At 42.0% G+C, this 25,816-nt stretch overlaps 3 protein-coding genes across 6 annotated transcripts in view; 2 read left to right on the forward strand and 1 right to left on the reverse strand.

Moving 5' to 3' along the window:
- On the forward strand, window positions 1-6,368 carry LOC118777367 (C-C motif chemokine 19-like). Its single transcript, XM_036528194.1, has 4 exons — window positions 1-147; window positions 4,981-5,104; window positions 5,542-5,656; window positions 6,166-6,368. The coding sequence occupies exons 1-4, from the start codon at window positions 90-92 to the stop codon at window positions 6,193-6,195; spliced, it is 327 nt and encodes a 108-aa protein (XP_036384087.1). The 5' UTR covers window positions 1-89; the 3' UTR covers window positions 6,196-6,368.
- Window positions 6,369-14,204: 7,836 nt separating this feature from the next.
- Window positions 14,205-17,448, forward strand: fam166b (family with sequence similarity 166 member B). The gene is made up of 6 exons (XM_036529970.1): window positions 14,205-14,402; window positions 15,414-15,637; window positions 15,736-15,893; window positions 16,457-16,589; window positions 16,817-17,026; window positions 17,354-17,448. The coding sequence occupies exons 1-6, from the start codon at window positions 14,338-14,340 to the stop codon at window positions 17,446-17,448; spliced, it is 885 nt and encodes a 294-aa protein (XP_036385863.1). The 5' UTR covers window positions 14,205-14,337.
- Window positions 17,449-20,786: 3,338 nt separating this feature from the next.
- LOC118778030 (iporin) overlaps window positions 20,787-25,816 on the reverse strand; it is a 42,649-nt gene continuing 37,619 nt past the window's right edge. For all 4 annotated transcript variants that reach the window (XM_036529343.1, XM_036529339.1, XM_036529342.1 and 1 more), the window contains exons 10-13: window positions 23,533-23,579; window positions 22,248-23,409; window positions 22,000-22,161; window positions 20,787-21,271 (exon numbers count right to left, since the gene is read on the reverse strand). In XM_036529343.1, the coding sequence (XP_036385236.1) occupies window positions 21,076-21,271; window positions 22,000-22,161; window positions 22,248-23,409; window positions 23,533-23,579 (1,567 nt within the window). In that variant the 3' untranslated portion in view covers window positions 20,787-21,075. The remainder of the gene's footprint in view (window positions 21,272-21,999; window positions 22,162-22,247; window positions 23,410-23,532; window positions 23,580-25,816) is intronic.

Here is a 25,816-nt window from a genome sequence, read left to right on the forward strand (position 1 = left end):
TTTGGAGAAGAGACACAGCAGAGGAAGACAGGAAGAGGACAGTGTACCACACAGCCGGCACTCATCCGCAGCAGCCTCACAGCGCAGACATGGCCACGAGCATCTCTCTCTGCCTCTGGGTCTTCCTCCTGTACTGCCTCTCCAGTGGTGGGTCAACCTCATTTCTCGCTGAACCAGCACGGCTTCCCCCCGTGGGGGAGCGGGGGGGGGGGGGGGGGGGTTCTGGTGGTTCTGGTGGTGGTGGAGGAGGAACAGGACTTACAGTACCAGTCAAAAGTTTGGACACACCTAATTAAGATAATGGGAAACATGCATTCAAAGACATTTTGATCTAAAGACTTATGATTAAATGCTTGAAATTTGCTCCTTAGACGAATATTGATAGTGAAGTTGATGCCTATGTATGAATTTCTTTCCAAAAATATTTTCAATTAAAAAAAAAATATATTTTTTGCCTATTTTGAGAAATCTAAAATATAAGATAGTTTTGATTTCTTTGTAACACTTTTTGGTCACTGCATAATTCCATTTGTGTTATTTCACAGTTTTAATGTCTTTTATTATTCTAAAATTTGGAAAATAGTAAAAAATAAAGAAATAAACGTGTGTCCAAACTTTTGACTGGTACTGTAATCGAGTCGCTGTTATTAAGTTGTCACATTATGATGAGTCTATGAAGAGAGCCTCATTGCCGCTGTTGATGTCCGCCCGTGTCAGTAAATGCTGGAGTGGAGTTAAAATCAGAAACTTAAGTATTTAGGTTTCAGTTAGGTTCACTCATGTCACTGTGGAAACCACCAGGACACACAAGCGGTGACGCTAAAACAGTATCAAGCCTCGTGGGTAAAGCATCATGTTACTTAAAATACAATTGGTTGGCATCGCTCCCAGGTATAAGATAAAATAGTTTAGACTGTTTCTTAGGTGGGAGGGATTATTCTTCAATCTGATCTTCATGTCTGTACTGTCTTTTTTTCATTTGGTGTAGCTCAAAATACACCCACCATATACTTATCTCAATTCAGCACAATTGAGGTGTGACAGTTATATAACAAACATAACAAAAATATCAACAATATGCAAGTATTCATTTAAAGGGAATGTATAATGCAATTTGAATAATAACTGTGAGGTAAAAGTGATTAATTTACTTTGCAATCCTCATTTAATAGGTAGATGTAGAGTAGATGAGTAGATATTCTTTGTCTTTACTGTTCTGCTGTATGTACCAAACATCGCTTAAGCAAATGGCAGACCTGTAAATGCTTGTTACAGCCAACAAAACTTGACCTCTTTATTTATTTTTGTTTTTTTTTCCCAAGAAGTGACCCTAGGTACTTTTTTAAGTCATGTCAAAATGGTGTGTATTTACAGTTAGGGTGTATGAAAAGAAGCCTATGATATCAGATGATTGTGTCAGGTAATTCATTTACAAAAAAGGAGCAGTTCATTGTTATACCGTGGAGTTCATTTTTTAATTTAGTTCCTACAGCTTTTGTCAGCCCTATCAGTATCGCCTTTGCAGTTTGCATTGCCAAATACTACAGCAAACACACTGCAGTATATGTCAATTTTGTACATTGTCACAGGAAGTAACATCGTCATGGTTACACATTCTGTACAAGCATCATGTCTTGCATCTTCAGCGACAGCCTTCTCAGAGCCTGGCCCTAAGCCAAGAAGCAGGACCGCACAAGAAAGTAAGGGAAGGGCTGGATAGACCTGTAATCAAATAACAATCTCAACAAGAAAGCGTTCTCAGTGCCACAACTGCATGTGTGTTTGTGTGTGTGTGTGTGTGTGTGTGTGTGTGTGTGTGTGTGTGTGTGCGGGAGTGTGGGATTGTGGTGGGTGGAATGTGCGTTCTCCGGAGGTACTTTCCAAAAAATCTACGGAAGAATTTGAATTGGTCAAAAGAATACCTCTGTCAATCTCAAGCCTGATAACGTGTCTAGCATGGCTATCTATAGGCAGGTTAATTGGCATTTATGTCTTCATGTATGCTTTTATTCAATCATGTTGTAACTGCATAGGAGGTAATGTTCAATAAAGAATGTGAACATGTTTTCAAGTAACTTAAATTACCATATAATCTGAAATATAACTAGTCCCTTAAAAGTAGAAAATGTTATGCCTCTGCATATGTATAACATTCAAAATGTGATCGTAGTTACAAAAAAATTTGCCTCATATTTTTTCTCTAAATACACTTTTTTGTACAATAATATACAATAACAATATACAATATAGAATACAGTACAATAATATGGCGACTTTGGAATTTTCTGACAAAAAAATCCCTGTTATTTGTTTGTTTGAGGAGAAAGTAGATAAGATCTGTTCATTCTTCAACCACTACCACTTTAGACCCAATACCTACACCTCTCCTCCAAAAAATTGCACCTACCATCCTACCGTACCTCTCTCATGTAATTAACTCATCACTAACCTCTGGCATTGTCCCTGAGTCCCTTAAGCAAGCAAGGGTCCACCCACTAATTAAAACACCCACTCTGAACTCCTCACTAGTCAATAACTATATGCCGGTCTCCATCATCCCATGCCAAAAGCCCAGTCAAATCTCCCACTTTCTCACTGCTAACAAATTCCTTCACCCTAAGCAACCTGGTTTCAAAGCTAATCACTCTACTGAAACCCTAATTGTCCTGACTGCTGTCGCTAATGCACTTCAAGCTGCAAAATCTGCCTCTCTCTCTTCTGTTCTTATCTTCCTAGAACTTTCAGCTGCCTTAGACACGGTCAATGGCCAGATCCTCCTGTCTGAGCTATCGGACATGGGAATCACTGGAACGGCCCTGGAATGGTGCTCCTCCTACCCCGGAGGTTGCACCTACCAGGTCTGGCAGGGCTCCACCTCCTTGCCCCAGTTCCTGAGGACAGACATTCCAGTGCTGGGACCGCTCTTGTACTCTCTCTACACTAGAACACTTGGTCATAGGTCATAAAAACACATGGCCTGTCATATCATTCATATGCAGATGACACACAGCTGTTTATTTCCTTCCCTCCCGAGGTGGACAGTACTCCTCAAATATCGGCATGTCTCACTAATATCTTGGGTTGGATGAACTAGCAACATCTCAAACTGAACATTGACAAGACTGAGACAGTCTATGTCCCAGCATATATGTCTCTTCCGAGGAACCTCTCAATTTGCATTGACAATACAAAGGTAATGACGACTACAACTGCCAAAAACCTAGGGGTAACCTTGGATGGATCTGTCTTTCAAGGAGCATATTGCAGCCACAACCAGGATCTGCAGGTTCCTTTCATTCAACATTAGGAAGATCAGACCGCACCTTTCCACATACACAGCCCAGGTTGTGATCCAGCCTCTCATCTTGTCACATCTGGACCACTCAACTCGTTGCTTGCTGGCCTCCCAGCACAAGCTATCCGACCACTGCAGCTTATCCAGAACACAGCAGCCCAACTGACGTTAAACCTCCCCAAGTAGGCCCATGTGACACCTCTCTTTGAGTCCCTCCACTGGCTACCGGTTGCAGCAAGGATCAAGTTCAAGACCTTGTTACTAACCTTTAAGGGACTCAATGGATCAGCCCCCGTTACATACAGGACATGATCAAGACCTACGAGCCAGCAAGAGTGCTGCGCTCTGCTACCTCGGGTCGCCTCCATGTCCCGAAATACAAGGGCAGCATCTCTTGGTCCCGCCTGTTCTCAGTACTTGCTCCACACTGGTGGAATGAGCTTCCTGCTGAGATTCGCAGAACAGGGTGCCTTCAAGAGAAAGCTGAAAACTCATCTCTTCAAGCTTTACCTCTAGTCTACCTTCCTCTCTATCTATCCTATCTATCCCTATTTTCTAGTTTAAAAAAAGCACTCTACACTAGTTTAGCACTTAACTCAGTATTTGACTGACCTCTTGTAGTACTCTTCGATAACTACTCTTAGCATTGTGATGCAGTTATTTGGAAGTCGCTCTGGGTAAGAGCACCCGCTAAATGACTTATTGTAATGTAATGTTTGTTTGTTTTGGTTTTTTGGCATTATTAATATGGAGCATTTACACCTCTCATCCTTTTGTCAGTTGAGCAGTATTAGCCAGGTTGTAAGGTTACTGTGGATGGGTGCATTGTCATGCTCGCAGAGGTTTCACATAACAGAACTCCTCATCTGAGGCGCCATAGAGGTGTAAGAGGATGCGGGAGTGTCACATGAGTTGAAGGGATCCAAACTCACACGCTATCAAAACATGACTATAAACCTTAAATGAGATCCCATTGACTGAGGGCCATTAATAATCTGTCTACTGATAAAAACAAGGAGGACATGAACCATGGCCAAATTCTACATTATGTATTTTGGGTTTTGTGGTTTTGTTTTTTTTTTTTTTTCTAAACCATTCGTCTGTTCAGATGTTTAGACTCTGCTATTCAATCAAGCGTCAAAAGCTGTGACGATGTGTGCGCCTTTGTTGCTACACTAAGTTGACCTCGGACATACAAAGGATTTTAAGTTACGCAAGATGGGCCATGATTAGCTGTTGGACTACTGCCATCCACTTTTTCCTCTCAGAAGAGTCGAATTACAGCACATCAGTAAGAAACTAAATCTCAGCACAGGAACAGCATAAATAATATCAACCACTATTCATGTAATAGTGCAAAAGTATATTCTGTTTCAACAAATCACTTTGATAAGTGGACTGAGCAACATTCACAAAATTTATGTGCATCTAAGCATTTCTGAAGCAAAAGGACTCATACTGGGTTGGCAGTATGATCTAACAATCTGTTGAAGACATGCAGACATTCTCATGCACACAAATGCATACACGTTCACACACATATTCATGCATGGACATGTGCTCACATACTTATGGATGTTTCTCTGAAGGCTAGGTATCCTATCCTCAGGTCTCCCTGTCAAACTCAATATGTCTTCATTATGGCTGTATCCATTAAATTCCCTCTTGTTTTTTTGCTGTCACAGTCATCCAAGGAGAGCGAGCTATGGACTGCTGCCTCAGGGTCAGCTATGAGGAAATCCCAAAGCATATCGTCAAGCGCTACACTCACCAGACCCGAGGCTATGGCTGTGACATCAGCGCTGTCATGTGAGTACCCCGCTGTCCGAGACCATCACATGGTACCAGCAGGAGGAGTGGTACTTTGCCACACATGTCATCTACAAATTATCTTTGGCTGTTAAATTATGCATACGATCAAGAATTAGATGAGAACATAATGTACTTCTCGATACATTTGGTCCCACCAAGAAAGATTGATAAATTCTGGTGATACCTTAAGTTAAGTACTAGTGTATGCATTGCAAATAGAGTCACCGAAGAACAATACAATGCTACACTGCGTTTCTGCCATTTAACTGCAGCATCGGCGATCGGTTTGTGTTTTATACCAGATCTAGTTTTGGCATGTCATAACTACACAAGTCACACCAGCTAATTTATTTACTGCTCTTGTCATGTCAGAATTGTGGGGGCAATTGGGGGTGCATCAATGTTCACACTATGGTCCAACGTTTCTGCTTCAGCTTCACAACCAAGAGAAACCGGAACCTGTGTGCCCCTCCTGGCGTTTCCTGGGTGGCAGACGTGATCAGCTACCTGGACAAGGAGCTGAAGAGGTGCAAGGAAAGGAGTTTTAAGGTGAGTGATGCACAGGAGCCTGCGGTGCTTTCAGGTGCTGAATAGACAGTATAATGCAATGGAGTCTTGCCAGCTCAGATATAATCCTTATGTGGTAGGTGAGTCAGGTTTGACATGGTCTACAGCCTTAAACCTTTTTATCTCCCTGGTATTTATACTACAATTGCCACACCATGTCCTACTTTGTTAAGTGATTCACATGACATCTTTCTTTCTTCTTTCATGACCAAGGCAACTAAAACCACATCCTTTGCAAGCTCACCACATTAAAGATCCAATTACCTTTAGAGATTGTCCTGGGATCAAGGGGCCTCCTGTGATTTGAAAGAGCAATCACTCCAATTAATTAACTCAGATCTTGGCTTGATCAGGGGTTTTCCAATAAGCTGAGCCATTTCCTCAGACTTAATAGTGATCATAACGGCAAACAGTCAGATGCTGAGCATTTACAGCTGAGACCCCACTGTGTGTTGGTGTGAGTAAATGATTGTGTTTTCTCATCTCCACAGGGTCAGAGATGTAAGAGTCTGCGAGCTTGAACGTTTTGCGTCTCCTCTGGGGAAACAGGATCACACACAACAGGATCACTCCTCTGGGCTGCTTGGTCACTCAGGCAGGGAGTAAAGCCTAAAATAATTGCGATTACTCCTCCATTTGCAGACACTGTTGATACAGAGGTGTCTATTTTCATTTGTACTTATTATAGTCTCTGGTGGCATATTTTGGAAAGATGGCTTGATGTACTGACTTCATTACTTTCATCCTTACATGTAATATATATATATATATATATATATATATATATATATATATATATATATATAACTAGATAGTTCCCCTGATAATTTACTGTTTGCGTTCTGTGAAGGCATAACCTGTATGCATCATGTATGCTCACTAGAGGAACACACAGCTGTGTATTGGATTACACACGTACGCATATTACTGGTTTTTTGATTTCCGCTCATATCACATTACAAAGACAAAGTTCAGGGAAATTAGCTCAATGTTGATTGGATCCTGCTTCTTTGTCCTTGATGTATGTATTTGTATGAAGCCAAATGCTTGTAATGTTCTCCACATCAGGATTCAACATTAATCTGATAAAGGTGACAACGTGGTTCATATTCTCTATTACGTTTCATCAGTGCCGACCTACATGCTGTCCTGTTAGTTTGTTGGGGTTTTGTTAGATTAATATGTTTCTGATCTGCAGTCATTAGCAGTACTTTATGAATTCCATGACTAGAAATTTGTACACATACATCAACATAGCTTCACTTTTTTCCTGCCTTTAAGGGGAAGTGGCATGTGTTACTACTAATAATGTGAATAATTTATCAGTTTTATTGTGAAGAAAACAGTAAAGCAGACTAATGTCAAGCACATTTCCAATACCAGCAGTAGTTAAGCTTTGAACACTGTTTTTTTTTCTTTGTACATGTACATTGAATAATGACAAAGAAATCAGTGCTTTAGTACCTGATTTTTTTCTTTGCAATTATTTGTTGTTTATGTATTATTTCTTTAAGTGAGCATTGGATGATAGCAGAGAGCAAATATTTTCATTATACCAGTTGAACTGTTTTGAGTGTTCTTGTTCTTTCTCTTCATGAAATTAGGGTTCTTGTGGTGTCTAGGCTGTCAGTCCCTGCTCTTTATTACAGTACAATGCTGCACTGTTGAGTTTCCTTAAGTTGTTTGCTTATTACACCTTTATAGATCCTAAGGATCAAGAAATATACAGAGACAGTTAATGGTGTGGGTTGAAGTCAGTATCAGTCAAATCTCAGTAGAAAAGACCAATGAGAGGCTTTCAGAAACTGAGGGGAAGGATACTTTTCACAGTCCAGCTACAACAGAATCATAACAAGATCATAACAAGATCCAAGAAGGCATAAAAAGGGACCAAAAATCTCTGCGGTAAGAATTGAAAAACATACGCATGGGAGGTGTGATTCATTAAAGTAGGAATGACTATCAATCGTACATATGAATGCTGGCACCTTCAACAGTACATAAAACATCTAATGTCAGCTATATAATTTACAATGACAAAATAGTTCCTCTCCAATATAGCGCTGAACTTACACAGTATGAGAATTGTATGGCAATGTCTTTTATCAGTAGGGGGAGTCTTTACCAAGTGGGACTAAATGTATTCCAATTTCAGAACTGCCCTTATGGCATCTTTCATCTATGGACACTTAAGCAGCAATCAGGGTAGTTTGAATAGGATACAGAAAAAAACTTCAATTAATTCAAGACAGCATGACCATATGGCTGCGCTAAAGGCACTCTTCACTGAATTTCTAAATTGATAAATATTTACTGTACATCACTGTCCATCTGACCAATCTTGAACTGTAAATGCATTTGTCATAGTACACCTGTATTTTTACACCTGTATTGCCACATCACAGCTTGTGTTGGAGGGAAAACTGGATTATTGTCCCCTGGCCCCAGAAAAAAAAGGAGTAGAGAAATGTTATTGGAAAACATTGGAACAGAATACAGGAAAAACAAACTTGTAAATGGACACATCTAGAGACTGTTAGGTGGCTACAGGGGAATCTGATGGTAGGCTAGGTTTCCACTTAACAGTGGCAAGGGGAGTGATCCAGGTGTTGCCTTTGCAGGGATTACATCAAAAATAGGTGAGAAGCAAGGTCATCCAAAGACAGGATCCAAGACATCCCAAACCCATTAACAGCAAGACCCTTTCAAAACAAGTAGACACACTGATCGTAAAGTCACAGTATTTTGTTCCTGAATTTTGTACAGCCATATACCACCCACCACCTCCACACCCATGTTGACTATAGTCAAACAGTATTGATCATCTATAATATAAGTGTAAGACTGTAAGATTGTGTCTCACTCTCAGGCAACATTTGGAGCACTCTTTCATAGTAGTGGGGCGTTGAATGAGAAGGTATTCATGCAAATTTTCATTCATTAATTCATTTTAATGTAGGGTTATAGACTGGATATGACAGGTCTTAAAAAGAGAACTTGGATTTCCAGGGCTGGAATTTACATATATAGTAGGTCTCCCTATGTTTCTGTTGTAGATCTCTCAGCCTGTGAGCCCCCTGACCCATAAAATTCCCCCTACAGCTTGTGCCAGCACAAAAGACTTCAAAACACAGGATGTACATTGATGCAGGAATTAACTAGCGTGCTCCGCAAAAGGAACAAGGATATGCATCATCAGGTTAAAGGAACAGATGTTGTCATGATATCTCACCATGGATATATATGTCACCTCACTTTTTTCTTTGAAATACACATGACACAGTGAACACATCAGTCTTCAGACCTTCCCTCCCACACAGATTGAGGCAATAGTACATATTTCCAACAGAGCTGATAATATCAGATAAAGTTATGGAGACACTGGAACAGGCACTCCTGGAAGAAAACCGGATGTAACTGGATACTGTCCAATTGTATTCAATTGTTCACATGTATGTGAACTGAGTACTGTGACAGTGTCTGAGAGTGGATCTTTCACCTAGACTGAATCACCAAGACAATCTAGGGTGTGTTTTGGAAGATGTAACCACATCTGTGAGCAATCTAATTGGATGTTTCCTCAGACGGACGATGACTATAGCTGCCCATAGATATCTATAACAAAAACAAAGCATACTGAAGGGACAGGTGTCAACCAGGTAGGCAAAATGCGTGAAGATGTTTGAAGATCTGGCACGAAGGAGGCCCAGACAGTCCAGGAGGTCATGTATGGGTGTGATTCATGGCAACAAAAGCATTTATTACAGGTTTTACTGCAGAAGCCGGCGTTAACAGATGAACGTAGACGTTGCGGAAAGATTTTATGTCACGCAATGGATGCTCACGCACTTAGGCAGAATGATTTTTTTAAATAAAAAGCAAATTATAAGAATAAGAAATAATAAGAAGGATGATGTCTAAAAGATAGATATTATGTGCTCTCTGAAATGAAAACTGAAAATGACAAAACTGACAATGACAAAAATTGGAATGGAGCAGCTGGCTTACATTCTTTATTTTGGTTATCTTGTCAAATTGCCAAAAGCTTAATAGAAATATAGAAAAATAAATTTTACCGTAGGTTTCCATCAATCTAGGTGTTACACTTAAAGAGATACATAATAAGCAAAAAAAATGAGAAACTGGGATTGAAATAGCACTCATGAGTGTTACAAACTCTGCGGCAGTGTTGCCCTTTTCACACCATAATTATTCCAATATACTCCCTTGCCGTGTGAGTTTTTTCAGTGAGTAATACAGCACAAATGGTCTGAAAGAATTACACCGTTGTAGTGAAAAATGTTCTAAAATTAAGTGTTAATTTAATTGAGTAGAGTGAGAAATATATGCACTTTTCACAGTATTTCACTCTTTCCTGTGCCAAATTTTAACACTAAACAGGTGTTAAGTGTTACACAGGGACACCAAAAAGAGTAAAATACATTCAAGGAGTGAATATTCACCTAATTTTTGTTGCTTACTTGAAATGAGAAATGTTTAACTATGACACTATATGAGTATTGCTCACATCTTTTAGCTCTGTCAAGGAAAACAAGCATTATAATACAACAATGCATTGCTATATGAAACAATTTATGAATAATTTGCTCTAATAAATTAAATATTCACAAAACATGAAGATTATGAAGTACACAAAATATGAAGATTCAAAACATCTCTTTAACACTTAGGGTGTGTGATTGAAAGTGATGTCCTCTTTGCAGTTTTCACTATGTACTGTCTGACCAAACTGACAACAGACATGGCATGACTGAAAGAAAAATAACATTCTACTTTTTCTGCAAATGCTACCAACTTTATTCTAAATGAAGAGATGAGCAGGTACCACACAAAGGTAATCTGTGTCCAGGCCATAATGAGTCTGAAGGTCAGATGATTTAAAAAAATTGCAACTAATCAATTCTGAATATGGATACATTTCTGTCTCTACTCCTTTTAATACAAAAGCAATGAAGATGCATTGCAAAACAAACCATCCCAAAATCATCTGACAAAGCAAAATACTCATCAGTAAAAATAATGATCTCTTGAATTCGACGGAATACTGGCATATCTTCATTTGTTTTACTGCAAACTGTCTATTTCATATATTTACAATATCTCCAAAATGAAAGCAATATTGTGGATCAAGAACATCTCAATAGCACTGAATCCTATCCTATTTGCTGGCCTGCTCCCAGTTGTGGTGCACAGGTCTTTTGCTCTATATGGTCGGACTATAGAAATGTTATTTAAACATTTAAGCAGTGAATTGATCCAAATATAAAACTGGAACAGCCAGTTCTATGACAAATTACACACCAATCAAACACAGTGATCAAAAGTGCTGGGACAGAATTTTTTGCTACCTACCGTTGAGTTAAGGAAAATAGCAGAACAGAAGTGGCTATTAAGCAAAAAAGGAAAACAACCAAAACAAAACACAAGAGAGTGAATGGATCCATTTCACGGTAATTCAGATGAAGGGGTTCATACTGTAACGAGGGAGCAGGGCAAATCCAAGAGCAGAGATGACTCAAGACACAAAAAGGTTTGGTTCAAAGAAAACAATGTTTCTTTAACTGAAGACTCAAGAAACCACAAACCAAGCTTGGTACAAGAATTCACACACAAAGCATGTTCAAGACTGAGCAACTAGCCAAAGGGCAGATCTTAAATAACACACAACACAGGTGGAAGACAGTAACTAAATGAGACATGGAACACATTTAATAAAGTATCATATAAAAACACTGCACACTTTGGATACACTTCACTTGATGTTTGAAGAACGTAGCTAAGGACATGTCTAAATAAAGAGGAAAATACTGTTTGAAACATGCATTCCTCTCTTCATTTTCACTCCTCTTTTAAGATCCTGTATCTCATAAGAATCCAGTTGTCTTGTTGAGTAATTTCACAAGAATTTTATTTTTTTTTTAACAAAGACAATTGAACACCTGATGTAATTTATCCAGAATTCAACCACCATAAATACAAGTTCACACTAGTATTATCACACGGAAGAAAAGGACTGGAAAGATGGAAACTTTGGATGAGGAAACAAAACCTACAGAGACAAAGCAGCCACTGTTTGGGGAAGGGGAGAGGATAAACTTACCCTGTAGGAGAGCAACCCAATACTTCTCTAGAAAACCGCAAGATCTGAGGTGAAACATAAACTTACCAGAAGAATGGAAAACTGTTTTGCCAGTTTCATCAACAAACACAACCACAGAGGTTATTTCTACTTATGTCCTTATAAACACAACGGAAAATGGGAATGTGACTCTCTGAGTAAGTGTGCGTGCACAACAGACAATCACAGTTTTGCATTTCTCCCTCTCTCATTCTCCTTCAACACCCCCCCCCCCCCAACCTGTTCGCCCCCTAATGCCTCTGAAACCAATGCAAAGCCTTCCCCATAAAGCTAATTGTTCTTGTCCGAAGCAGTGTATAGATGATTTGTTTTAATGAACAAAAACAATGCAGGGAAGACACGTGCCCTTAGTTGGAGGCGTATCACTGTGTCTGTGAAATATTTAAATAAAAGCAAGTAATTTGTGGCTCCTAGAAAACGGTCTGATGCAAGCAGGCATAGAATCCTACTCATTCGTCATACCAGACAGGCTGCTCTGTCTGAGGCCCAGCTTGCCCTGTGGTCTTTGTGTTGATAAGACTTTTGGCTGCAGAGAAGTACCCTGAGGTGTAAACCCTCTGGAAGACAAATAGCAGATGGGGTGTCCATTTGTAAAGGCTGTGCTGTAAAGGGAATCATACTGCATGTCACATGTGCAGAGCATGCCGCATCATATTTTTCCATCATTTTGTATTAGCTGTAAACATCTAGTCCAAAACCATTTATTGTAACAACATGCAACTTCCACTAATTTTGTGTTGGATGCCCCTCTTAAATGGTAATAAAAATTTTGTTTCTCTATTAAAAGGCAACAATAAGCTAATTGGCTTGTTGTTTTTGCATAATCTGAAAATGAGCTCTCAAATAGCTGTTAGGCCTATCAGTGCTACACGTAGCACTTAAATGTCATCTCCTCCTGTTTCACATATTGGTATATAGTTCCATTAATGCATTCTTTCATCAAATGAAAGCTTCTGTATTAAATCAGTTCAGATCAATGATTTTCTTTTCTCATGCATTAGTAGGCCAATTTCAGTGTCCTTCACTGAGATTTCAGCTTCCTACCACATTTATAGAATTCACCCCTTGCTCACCTCCTACTCAGTGCAGCCCCCAGTCCAGGCCCTTGTGCTCTAGAATCTGAAGTGCTGGAGACCTCGACTTGCTGGGCTTCTTGTGTGTGCCACAAGGCTTCTTTATTTTATGCAGAATGCTGCAGCTCAACTTTTTTCTATAAGCTACTGAAATATTCAAGTCTCACTGAAGAACGCTGCGCATCGTGCCTAACAATATCCTTTAGCTGTGACTATATACATAATATACCACTGTCTCTTGTGCTTTATTGCTTTAATAAACTGTTGAAATATTCACATCCCACTGCTGCTCATCTTCCTCCAAAGGCTACCAGCCATGGCTCAGATTAAATTTTAAAATTCAAGAGATTCAAATTCGAAAGGTGCTGGCCTACTGGGAGGAAACAGGGTCAGCTTCCAATTGCTTCAATGCTATCGTCCCAGATTTCGTAGAGATGTATTGGATGTGACACTATTATACACCTCTATAACTTATAAAGATGTGTAAAAAATATCACCACATGCTGTCGAACCTTACCAAGCTATACTGTAGCCTATACATAGATGGTAACTGTCTAAAAGACAGGCATACTCACTTTGGTCCTCAGTTTGGTCCATGCTTTGCCGTGAAATAATTTACAAAGACGTAACATTAAAGTCCAGACTTCTCTAGCTGAGGTTTTAAATTTTAACAACTGATATTTTTATGACCAACAGCTCCCCCTAGCGTTGAAAGAAACAGTTCGACTAATTTAGAAGAATTCGTGTTTTATATTATATTATATGACATTGTATTTCATGTATAATAACATGACATACTAATATGTTCAAATATGAATTTATGTAATAATCTTTAATCCAATTACTGGCTATGTGACGAATTTATGTGCCAAAACAAGCAGCAATTCAAAGGAAACAGGTTTAAAGTTACAGTGTATGCCCACGAGATGGCGCAATATGCCTTCAATTTAATCTATTGAATGTATTTCCACAGTCGAGTTGTGATCCATCTTTTCTGTTCGCGTGTTCTATTTGATTTATGATTTATGGGTCGCTTGAAACGTTTTTTTTTTTTTTTTTTTTAATTGGCTGGGATAATTAGTGTGCGTCTATTCTGCACTTCTGTTCTGCAGCCTACATTTCATGCTGAGGAGGCAATGTCGATGGTCAACCTGTCAACGCCGACACAATACAGATACAGTTTTCATCACCTCGACAGGTGTGGCATAACTGACAGAAGAATGAAATTAAGCCTCCTCCGCGCGCAGCCACACCCCTGAGGTCAGTCGACATTGTGGCCTCCATGGTGCTCCGACTAGCAACCACTTGCAAACACGTCGTGCAAACAAGCCTACTTCTGAGGAAACTGGTTAGCGCAGGTGTGGCATATCACCGAACGGGACAAGGCCCCTTAATCTGAATAGCAGCTGGTATATCAACATCCCGACAGTATGGAGGAATTTCCTCCGAGATTCAGCAAAGTTTTAGTGACACCCGATCCTCAGTACATACCAGGGTAAGTGAACTCTCCTCATTTCCTGCTGATGTACAGTAATGATATTACGTTTGTTTGGTGTTTGTTTAATTGCTCTTTAACACATTATTCTCATAGTTTTAAAGCATGTTTCGTGTAATCGTTGCATGACAATGAAACTACTGTTAAACTATCTCACATTATCCCAATAATGTCTAGGGTTTCCATAATGGCGTTTCTTATCACTTAGCGATCGTAATTTTCTAGTGTTGCATTTAAATGATATTCTCTCAATGTACATAAATACTTCATTTTCAGCCATTTAAAATAAGTTGACATACGCGTGAATTGCATGGACAGCTGGATGAGAGCCGGAATGTTCTCATTTCAAGCTCCTTCAACACTCTGCAAAACCCATACTTATTTTGTGTTGGTCGTCACCCGTGGCAACCGCTCTCCTGTTCTCAATTGCGGATTGTCCTCATCAACTTGTGACAGTTCAGCGACAGTCTCTGACGCTGTTGCTCGCTTAAATTGAATCGATACACTTACGTTCTATTGTGATGGAAGTCGTTCTGGATAAGAGCGTCTGCTAAATGCATGTAATGTAATGTAATGTAATGTAGTGTCTCTGCTTGATTCCTAAGCCTAGGCGTTTTGCTGCTGTGAAAAAAGTATCATACTTATAGATAGATAGATAGATATAGACAGAATCCAATCGTGCCCTTAAATACTTTATGAGTGAGTTTTAAGTGTATATTAGTAGTAGTTTTACTATGGTGTTCTTCAATGGTTATGGAGCACAGATGACATGGGAGTAGAAAGCCATGGGGAGGGGAGACATATTTTTGACAGGGATTACATTTTACATATATCCCTGCAAACAGCTGAATAGTTAGCAAAGTAATTCAAGTTAAACATTTTGCTTAGGTCTATAGCAAATTGTAGTTTTGTACTGGGAAGCAAACCTGTAACCACACACCACACAGATACCCAGACCCCTTACAGACAGCAGTGCTATATTGTGGTCCATTGTTCATTTTCTCTCTGAAGCTATGCAGGATACTGCCCTCAGCTCAAGTACCACCTCGGGGAGACCTACGGGAAGCTGACGGCTCGGCTCCTGTCCTCCCCCGAAGTTTTGCGTTCCCGTCGGCTGGTCCTATACTCAGGCCGCGCCCCTCCCACGGAGTCGGACGGCGAATCAGGGGACAAGATCTGGACAAGTCGGCATGGAAACCACAGGAACATGGAAAGGATGATACCGGGATATACAGGCAAATGTCTCTTTGCTTTCACCATGGAGAAAAAAAAAAGCAAAGGTGCTTCGCCTCATTTCAGTGTGTGTGTGTGTGTGTGTGTTTGTTTTCCACAGGATTTGTCCCCAAAAGCCGGAACTACTTCTCACGCACCTATGGCGAGACATGTCACGAGGCGCTGTCCGAGTTCAAGAGGGACCAAGAGCAGCGTAAACTGCTGGCAGCATCTGCTGATCTCACCCATGTAAAGAACGGCACTGTGGCTGGTTTCACAGTAACTAGCTCCCCCCTAAACACACACACACACAATCCTCAGTCTGACATAGCACACCAGTGTAGGCTGGCTCTGTTTAATTATTCAAGAAAGAGTTCACATGTCAGGCCTGCTTGTATGTCGGGTCTCTTAAGAGAAATGACAAACCTTTACAGTTCAATCACAGATCTTCCTGTGATTGAGTATTTAAGCTTCTAAGGCTTCTAAATTTGTAAAGCATCTAACCTGGGGTTGGTGACGTTTGGTGTCATACAGGTATACTCCCACATAAATCATTTAGCTCCAGGCCTCAGGCTAGTCCCGTTTGCCAACAAATAATTTTTACATACTTTTGGTATACGCTCCACCACAGAATGATCTAGGAGTCTGCTTCTGTAGAAGAGTAGCTACTGTTTCCTTTCCCAAGTGCAGCCTGGTATGAGGTCATACCACCTTATTACATTATTCACACCCTCCGTTAATGTGACTTAGTGAATCATTTGCTTTTAGAGGCACGTTGCTTAATGGCAAGTTCACCATCCATCTAGCAAACTACAGTTCAGGTCTGTCCCTCTCTGCCTCAGTCTCATACATACAGCACCCCTCTAACCCCCATCGCTAAGGAGCCAGCACCCTACATGCCCCAGGACTCCTGGAAGCCACTGGGATCTCCATACTTCATGGACGACACCAGTCCGCACAAGTACTTCATCTCAGGTACGAGACAGAGAAGTATAGAGAAGAGGAAAGTACTATTTTGTCAGTCAGAATGCCCATGTAGTTACACATTTCACATGTAGTTTTACATTTCACAGCATACAAATAAACTGCTGTGCTGTGTCACTGCTATGAAAGAATGGGCTATAACCAGGCGTTAAGCCGTTAGGACAGTTTTAAAGTTTCTACTTTTAACCACCAGAGGGCGTCACTATGTTTGTGTTCAGGTTTTACTGGATATGTGCCCAAATCTCGCTTCCTCATCGGCACTGGCTACCCCATCACCACCAACAGAGCCCTGATCCAGTTTGGTAAGGAGATGAGGAGTCCAAGTGGCTCTCTGAGTTTCAAAGAAGAGCCGGGTAGCCTACCCCCCCTTCCCGCCATCTACCCCTCCTACCGGGGCCAGCTTCCATTTTACACTGGGCATGTGCCAGGTGAGACTACAGCTGCATTTCTCTTTGACTGCATTTCCTCAGTGCAACTCTGAGCCAGGGGCCATCCAGGCCTGAGTGTCTGGTGCAACTCGGCAAACACTTGTGGAGCATTCAATTAAAACTATCCTTACTGAGTGCACACATAGGTAGATTGATGAAAAATTGTTTTAATTAAGATATATCCGGAAATCGTTGGAGCTTATCAAATATAAATGTACAGTTGTTGATCTGTTTGACGTTGTTGATTCTACTTGATTAGTATTGATCTTCACCGAGAACTGACCTCACACAGTTGCAGGAAACTGTAAATCTTTCTTTCTCCAACAGGATACAAATTCAGGTACGGTCAAACCTTTGGACAGCTCACTCACAATGCCTTGGGTTCCAGTATTAATCAAAGGAAAACTGAAGCAAATCGATGAACCATTTGAAGGGCAAACTAGCTGCAAACTATTTAAAGGACTGAGCATTATCAATGATAAAATTGAAGAATCTGTCATAATACTGCTTAATGGTGCAGTAACTATTGGGCAATCAGATGACACACATTATGCACATTATGAAGTACACAGCAAAAGGCTAATTCAGAGCATAGTGTACAATATTTATAGTAATTCACTTATGTTCTTGAAATACTCCACAGTAATAATCTATGACAGTGTCCATATGCACATGCTCTACAGTGTAATACAAAAATGTATAATATATTCTGCTGAGGGATCTCGCATATTTGACATATACAGCTTATTACATTGTCCTTTCTGATACTGTAGCATGCCTCCAATAAAACTTCACAAATCTGCCAAATGTTGCGTTTTTGGGTATGTGAGGATATGATGGTTTTAAAAAAAATCACAAAAAATGACATGACACTCATTTAGGTTGTGTTCACATGAGCACTTTGTTATTAATATCCATATCATGTTGATAATGTCATACACATTTTATAGCGTGGACAAAAAAAGACGTTAGTGCCACACGGATTATGTACAAGCAGGACTAACGATTTAATACAAACGGATGAGAAAACCATGGAAGGGGTTTTTTAAAAAAAGAAAGAATAACAAAAACATCCGAGTATCTGTCCCTCTTTTGAAGACAGTATGGTTTCTCCTGAAGCTCAAACATCAAGCAATTTAAAGGAACCAGTCCACAAGTGAGCAGTTCGAGGCAGCGCTCTGTTTGCCCACTCTCTCTCTTCAGATACAAAGGCACCATCACACACTCTCTCTCTCACTCTTTTCACTCACCCTCTGCCTCTAATGACAAAGATTATGATACTGCCTGTCATTTCTGCTAAGGATGTAAATGATAAGCAAAGTGCACCTGGAAGACTGATCTGGGTGTTCAGCCAACAGGACTCTTGAGAATCACAGAACACCAACTGTGCATGGCCAGGACTGGCATTGAAATCGTACCACTTCTCCCATAAATCCAATGCCGACCCTGATTACTCTCACTTTTTCACATTAACATGACTACACCAAATCTGATGCAGTATAGACCCACTCTAGTAAGATCAACCCCATTTTTGTCCTTTTGTGAAAAACTAAAGAACATAATCATGCCAGAACACCTCTCCCATTCTCAAGAGGAACTCAATGATGAAAATATTTACAATTTTGAAAGCATATTAGCAAGTATGAAATTATTTTTATAAAAAATATAAAAATAATATAATTGCACAACTGAATGTAGTATTTTAGTGTTAAAAATAAATAAAATCTACACTACAAGCTGTGAGAAGAGCAGTCTTAACTGCATATCACCTCACTAAAATAATTATTTTAAAGTATAATTACCCCATCTAAAAAAAGCAGTGGTGCAGTAGTGAACAATATGTGTAATTCTGCTGTAGTACAATGACGATTACAGGGAGTCAAGAGTGATTTATAATATTACCTCCACAGTCAAAACAATTGCACATGTCCACCAAATACCAAATAACCGCCTTAACCATTGTTACAAAGGACAGAAATGGTTATGTTATATTGGGCTTTACCAGCAAAGATACAACTTTACTTTGTCTAGTCCAATTGTAAGACCATGTCCCAATTGAAGATATTAACAAAGGTAGGCTGTTGGCACCCTTAAAATCAAAATTATGGCACCTCACCCCTTGTATTATTACAGTAACACTATCCCTGATTACAACATGTTATACATCCCAGGAGACATGGGAAAGAAAGCACTGAGATGTTTAAAAGCAAAGAACAGATGAAGCGTGACATCCCATCTTTTTCAGTCCCAGGACCCTGTTTGCTTTCATTTAACATCCTTGATCACAGCACTGCATCTCGCTATTCGCCTAAACAGCTCACTACCATGGAATAAATTACGGTGTTAGACAATAAATTAAGGTAATGCAACACATATATTACTCATGTATACATATATCATATAGCTTATTTCTTTGCTTGTTGTTTGGAGGGAGGGATTTTGCCCCCTCCCGCAGCTCCCCCCAGCTCACCCCCCCGCCCCCCCCCCAGAGTCCTCGGGATAAATTAGGGTGGGGGTAAGGGGACAGGTCAGGGAGGGAGGGCTGGGATTGGGAGAAAATGTTTGTGGTTGGACACATGCAGATAACCCCACACCCTCCACCAGGTGTCTCATCTGGCATAGGGACAGGCTACGGAGACCAGGGCAGGTGACGGGGTTGGTTTGTGGGTGGATGTTCAATTTCTGGCTGAAAACTGATCTGGTCAGTGGGTCTGACCATCATGGATGTGCCTTTCGAGGGAAGCACAGTGTCTGTCTATGGGTCCCTCTGTCATGAAGTGTAAACTGTGTCTGTGACAGGAAGAAGTCCTTAAGGTAGGCTTGCTCCAAGTCGGTGGTATTTCAAAAGCGAACAGTGCTGTGCTTGGCAGGAGTACCCTTATCTCTGAGTGTTTAAGAGGGTAAGAGATTTGGGCAGCTCCATTCAAAAGCACAGCAACTTTGTTGGTGGAAAGTCTTGAATCTGGGGAGGCTCAAAGTGTGTCCATTTCTCAAGACCATTTCAACGCTCTGATATGATTTCTTCCAGAGTCCATCTCATCAGTGTTCACTGCTATACCTTATACGAACTGCACCTTTAAATTCCAGATTAATATCTCTGTAAAATCCTCTAAAGAGTCCATCGACACAACTTTGGTTAATCAATGCAAAATATGCAGTCAGAAGAGTAACCAATCTAAAATGTTTGTATAGATATTATATTTTTAGACCAATTAATTTTTAACTAATTAAAGTTTGGAAAAAATGAAATCGAACACAAAGCCTTAATCCAAAGTCCACTTAAGGTGATTCATATTCAATGCATTAATAATAATGAATCACTCAATTTTTCCATGCAATCTTTATAAACCTACCATTCTCAAACACCCAGCAATCATCTGAGTTTCTTGTATGATTGTACAATACAGTCATCCACTTCCTTGTGCTTTTTTAAAAGAGGGGTTTCGTGATGAATGTTCAGTCCCCTTGGGACCTAGGGTTAGATTTCTATAGCTCTTATGGAGGACTTTACAGGCCATTAAATGCATTATAAACCAGTGCATTTCCTCTTGGTGCCTCCACTCCCCCCCCTCATCTCTTCACCGTAACATGCACGCGAACATTTACATAGACGGATAGGCAGATGGACAGACCTTAGGCCTTCGAGTCATGATGCTGAGTCTGAGTCTGTTGAAAGGCATTCCTTTTGTTTTGCAGTGTCCCTGTGTGTATATATGTGTGTGTGTGTGTGTGTGTGTGTGTGTGTGTGTGTGTGTGTGTGTGTGTGTGTGTGTGTGTGTGTGTGTGTGTGTGTATGTGTGTGTGTGTGTGTATGCGTGCAGCATTTGCTCTGGTTATGCACAAGTGCTGACCCAGGGTCAGCTTACCCATCCCTTATCGAAACCCCATCTATTTTGTGCAAAAATCCAAAACTGATCCCAGGCCAGCGCTTGAGGGCATGATCTATCTACATGGCATAGTATTTCCAGTTGCTTCACAGTTCAGTGTTTGGGGAGGTCTATAGGTATTCGGTACTAGGGGGGAGTGCGCTTACTGGCCCCAGCCTGGCCTCAGAGTGGCCCCTGGGACCCCTGTGACTCCTCAGTCAGAGTGACGTAGATTATGGGCACCAGGCCAGTCCTGTCCCCCAGGGCGCAGTGGAGCCAGTCGGGCTCAGCACGGTTTAGGACACGCAGCACGTCTCCCTTGTTGAAGCTCAGCTGCCCAGGCTGCATGGCAATGTGGTGGCATAGGGCTCGAACCTCCCTGAAAAAGAGGAAGAGCCACTGTCAGCACTGCAAACGTCCAGCCTGACTCCTAGAGCTCTGTCACACCTGGCTGGTCTGACCATTTCATTTGAATACTAATCTTGTGTACATTGCTAAGTCAGGAGCTGTACTTGAAACCTTGGCAGCGATGTTATTGCACTAGGATGCAAATTACGAGAAACTAGCAGAAGAGGGGTGGCCTCGGACCGTTTTGGAACTGAACTGAATAGACTCCACATGTCTATTTACATTTACATTTACATTTATTCATTTAGCAGACGCTTTTATCCAAAGCAACTTACATAGATTACAGTTCTTTACAATGTTATCCATTTATACAGCTGGATATTTACTGAGGCAATTGTGGGTTAAGTACCTTGCCCTTTCGGTTACGAGTCCTGCTCCTTAACCACTATGCTACACTGCCGTCTATGATTCTGATCCGCCAAAACTGAATGCAATGACTGGAAATGAAGCACTACAAGAGGGGCACCAAATTTCCCAAAGTAATTCAGGCGCACCTGCAATTTCCTGGTCTGAAATGAAGTGACCCAGATTGGAATTTGGGAGTGTACCCAATGCACACAGCAATTGCAGATGAACTCGGTGGGAAAGTGCCCTTATAACCTCAATGCTACTGCTACCGCTGATGCTAGTCCCACCGCTGCTGCATGCGAGTCCTGCAGTCCTTACTCGACCGCATCAATGAGCAGTCTGCTCTGTTACCGTGGCGCTTGTTGCTGGGCGGCCTGTGCTTGTGATTGCTGTGCTGGGGGCAGAGCCTGGCTGTGAGGAGCCGCAGTGGAGTCTGAACGTTTCCCTGCCCCCACTGTCTGCGCCACCAGGTCCAGCATTGATCTGTCCAGACTCAGCCATCCCGATGGCAACCTAAGGAATGCAACCGCCAAAAATATTATTTTTGACTTTTTTAAGGGATTGAAATAAACAGTTGTAGGCTAGCTGAAATTTCTCACCTGCTCCTTTGAGATCGGGCGAGGCGCTGTTCTGCCCTCTGGGTCCGGATGGGGGACCCAACTCCGGCTCCGAACAGCCTGCCCCACCGCAGCGCCTGCGTTGGTTCCTCTTGTGCCTCGGCTGGGGTTCCCTGTGTTTCCGGCTCCTTCTCTTTGCTCCTCTTCAGCTCACTCACCACCGACTCTGGAGGGCTGCCCATCCAGGACGGCCTTCCTTTGGCACTCTTGCCGGACTCCGTTCCCACCTCTTTCAGTCCCTCCCCTTCCTCGCTGGCCTCTGCCCCCTCCACCACTCCCTCTCTCGGAGGAGGCTGGCTCTGCCGGCGCGCCGCTCCGTTGTCGGTCCCCCGTCCAGCCGGGACCTCCCCTGCGGCTTTCTTCCTCTTCTCCCACTTGACAAACTTGGACCCCTCGGCTGAGTTGTCGATGTACACCTGGGAGCTCTGCATGAGCTGGTACCACCACCCCGCCTGCCTGTCCCTCTGCCTCACTCCCTCCATCGGCAGGGGTTCGCCTCTCTCCCTCCTCCTCTCCCTGTCCCTCTCGCTTTCGTCCTGCTCACACCTGGACTCCCCGCCGACTCCCTTCAACCTCAGTACACCCCTTCCTGCTCCAACACCACTGTCTCTCAAAACCTCTGCCCCCGTCTTTCCTGCCTCTGTCAACTTCCATTCTCCTTCCCTCCCCAGCTCTGTCGCCTTTGGCCCCACCCCCTTCCCCTCACTGCCCACCCCCTCTTTCCAGAGCCCCGCCCCTTCTCTCCACTGACCCATCCCACCTCTCCTGCACTCTACCACTTCCCTCTTTGGCCACGACCCCTCTTGCTTCGGGTCCGTCCTCTCTTTCTTACACCCCGCCCCCTCTGTTCTCGCCTCCGCCCCTTCTCTTTTGGCCTCCGTCCCCACCGCCCCCCACCCTCTCATGAGCTGGAAGGTGGAGCGGACGGAGTGCTCCAGCCCCTGCCCGGCGGAGCACAGCTGCTCCTTGCGCCGCAGGTGCTCCTGGCCCTTCTGCACCAGCCGGGGCTCGAACAGCAGGTCCAGGTCAAAGGGCAGCAGCGAAAGGGGTTGCAGCAGCAGGAGCAGCTCCTCGAACAGCGGCTGGCACACGCCCTGGGACAGCGGCAGGAAGCCCCACGGGTGGTAGTGGGCCGCCACGATGTCTGGGGACCAAGGGAGAGGGGCGGTGTGCAGAGTGAGTGATGACATCACAGCGCTGTCACGACGGATATCAGTCAAAGGCTGGATTACTTAAAGCGAGATTTTGTGCCATGCATTTTCCTTACCTTCGTGAGTGTATAGATGATTGAACCAGAACTCTAAAGATCGTAAGCTGAAAAATGAAGAAAAATCTTTGTTACATTTACATTACATTTATTCATTTGGCAGACACTTTTATCCAAAGCAGCTTACAAGCAAGGTAGAGTACAACACAAGCAAAGAGCCACATGAGTCAACAATATTAGAAGTGCAGCATGACCAAATTTCAACAGTTGGCCAGACAAAGTACAAGCTACAAGCTACCTGTTAGAGATAAAGGTGCAGAAAACCACAGAGTAATTTTTCTTCCAGAGTTTACGATGTAAGAAATAACTTTAGGTGGTAGCATTTCAGGTGTTCAGATGAGCGCAGAAGAGCTGTGATTTCAGATTTTTCTTCTTCCCGTTTCAGTCAGCAACATCCCATTAACTTTAAGGTAGGTACAGTCGCTGATAGCACATCACTGTCATTAGCTCATTAGCTCAGCCGTAGCTCATCTCTCCTCTATGTATTACATATACTCATATCTTGTAGAACTTATACAGAGTAGCAACAAAATTAACCCAGTAACACAGCTTCATGTCAATTTTTAAAACCATTCTTCAGCTGACGGAAGCAATGTTTCCAGACAAACTAAAGTTAATTGTTGTATTGAATATTGATCTTATTTTTTCAGTACATAATGTGAGGTCTTATTTTCGTCTTTGCTGGTGTCAGACATCCTGATTTTCAAAGTTACGACAAAGACTTTCTCCGTCAATAGAGAAACTTAATTGGTGTGAGCTTGGCTCCCTGCATCCACAATTTCAGTCACTGTAATTGGAAATGGCATTTGCTCTGGCAAGGGAATAGCAAACGACAGCGCCTATCTTAAAGCTAATGGGATGTTGCTGACTGAAACAGGAAGATCTGCCAACATTAATTTCACTGTGATCCCTCTGTTCATGTAATTGACCCATGTCTTTCTTCCTTTGTTTAAGCGGGGTGTTCTGGGACTCATTTATCCAGAAAGGCATTTCACTGGAATACTCCTGGAGAAGCTACATGCACCTCAGTCAACAGCTCTGTCCCACTTGGAATTTGAACCAACAACCATTCGCAAGCACACAAGTGAAGAGTCTAGATCTAGAGAGCTACTACTCTTCCTGGCTGCCATAATTAGTTCAAGTCACTGCCTTCCCACCACATACACTACAGTATGTTTGTCTTTGTGGAATGAAAGAGTGTACACAAAACACAATCTCATTGCCATTACTCCATTTTGAGGGTTTGGGCAATCACATTTTTCTTAACGAGCAAGCTCACAGCTTGTAGGAAACGCATATTCCAGAAGGGCTTATTTGCATGCTGGGAACCGTAGTTTAATGCTACGGTTTCACTAAAGGTTTCACGTATTGAGGGCAGCAAACAGATGAACATTTGCAAATGTTTAACCAATGCAAATCCAAACACTTTTTTCACACCTTTCTTTACACTTGACACAAGCGACAAGCTCAAACTCAAGCTCACATTCACATGTAACCATGTGAAAGCACACTAACCGAATCACAATAACACAATAACTCACAATAACAAGATATGCTGGTCTGAACCTGCCTCGTCTGAACATTCTGACCTCAGCGAATCACACGGCAGCTACCAGCTTGCTAAGAAGAGGCTTTGGCATCCACGCATCACTGCAGAAAGGCTGACCTCCTTTAAAAGGCTTTCTCAGCACTACTGAAGCAGTAACTTCAGCAGTGCTGGCCAGGGTTCCAGATCAATGAGCACACAGCTAAGAGCGAGTAAGAGCCGACTCTCACCAGCCCCCTTTATTCTCAAACAGCTACTAATAAATTAAAACCAGCAAAAAACACAGACTGCTTGAATTATTACTTATTGATTTGTTTCAATCAGATCATTAAAGCACACCCAGTGCTGTTTGCTGAAAAATCTCAGCATTTTCCTTACAGTAATCATTTAACATGTCTATATCAAACTCTAGTTATAAATTAATATTATGTTCTTCTGGAAAAGGGTCCACTGTTAGAGAAATGAGGCCCAGGTAAAGCGTTTGGTTGGTTGTACCAAGCACACACCAAATCAATTACATTACATGGCTGACTGGCAAACGAAGGCTTTGCCTACGTTTTTTTTTTTTTTGCACAGAACACCTCTGGGGGCATTCAAAGATTTGTGCAATGTGAGCTTTGTGTCGCCGATGTGGTGCAGAAAGTTGCAGCACAAAGCAGACAAGAGCTTAGGTTTTCTAAAGCAGCTTTCAGGAGCCAGACTCTCTTGGGGGGGGACAGGATCAGAGCACCGCCTTTA

This window comes from Megalops cyprinoides, chromosome 5, assembly GCF_013368585.1.
Source record: "Megalops cyprinoides isolate fMegCyp1 chromosome 5, fMegCyp1.pri, whole genome shotgun sequence".
In the NCBI taxonomy this organism is placed as follows: Eukaryota; Metazoa; Chordata; class Actinopteri; order Elopiformes; family Megalopidae; genus Megalops; species Megalops cyprinoides.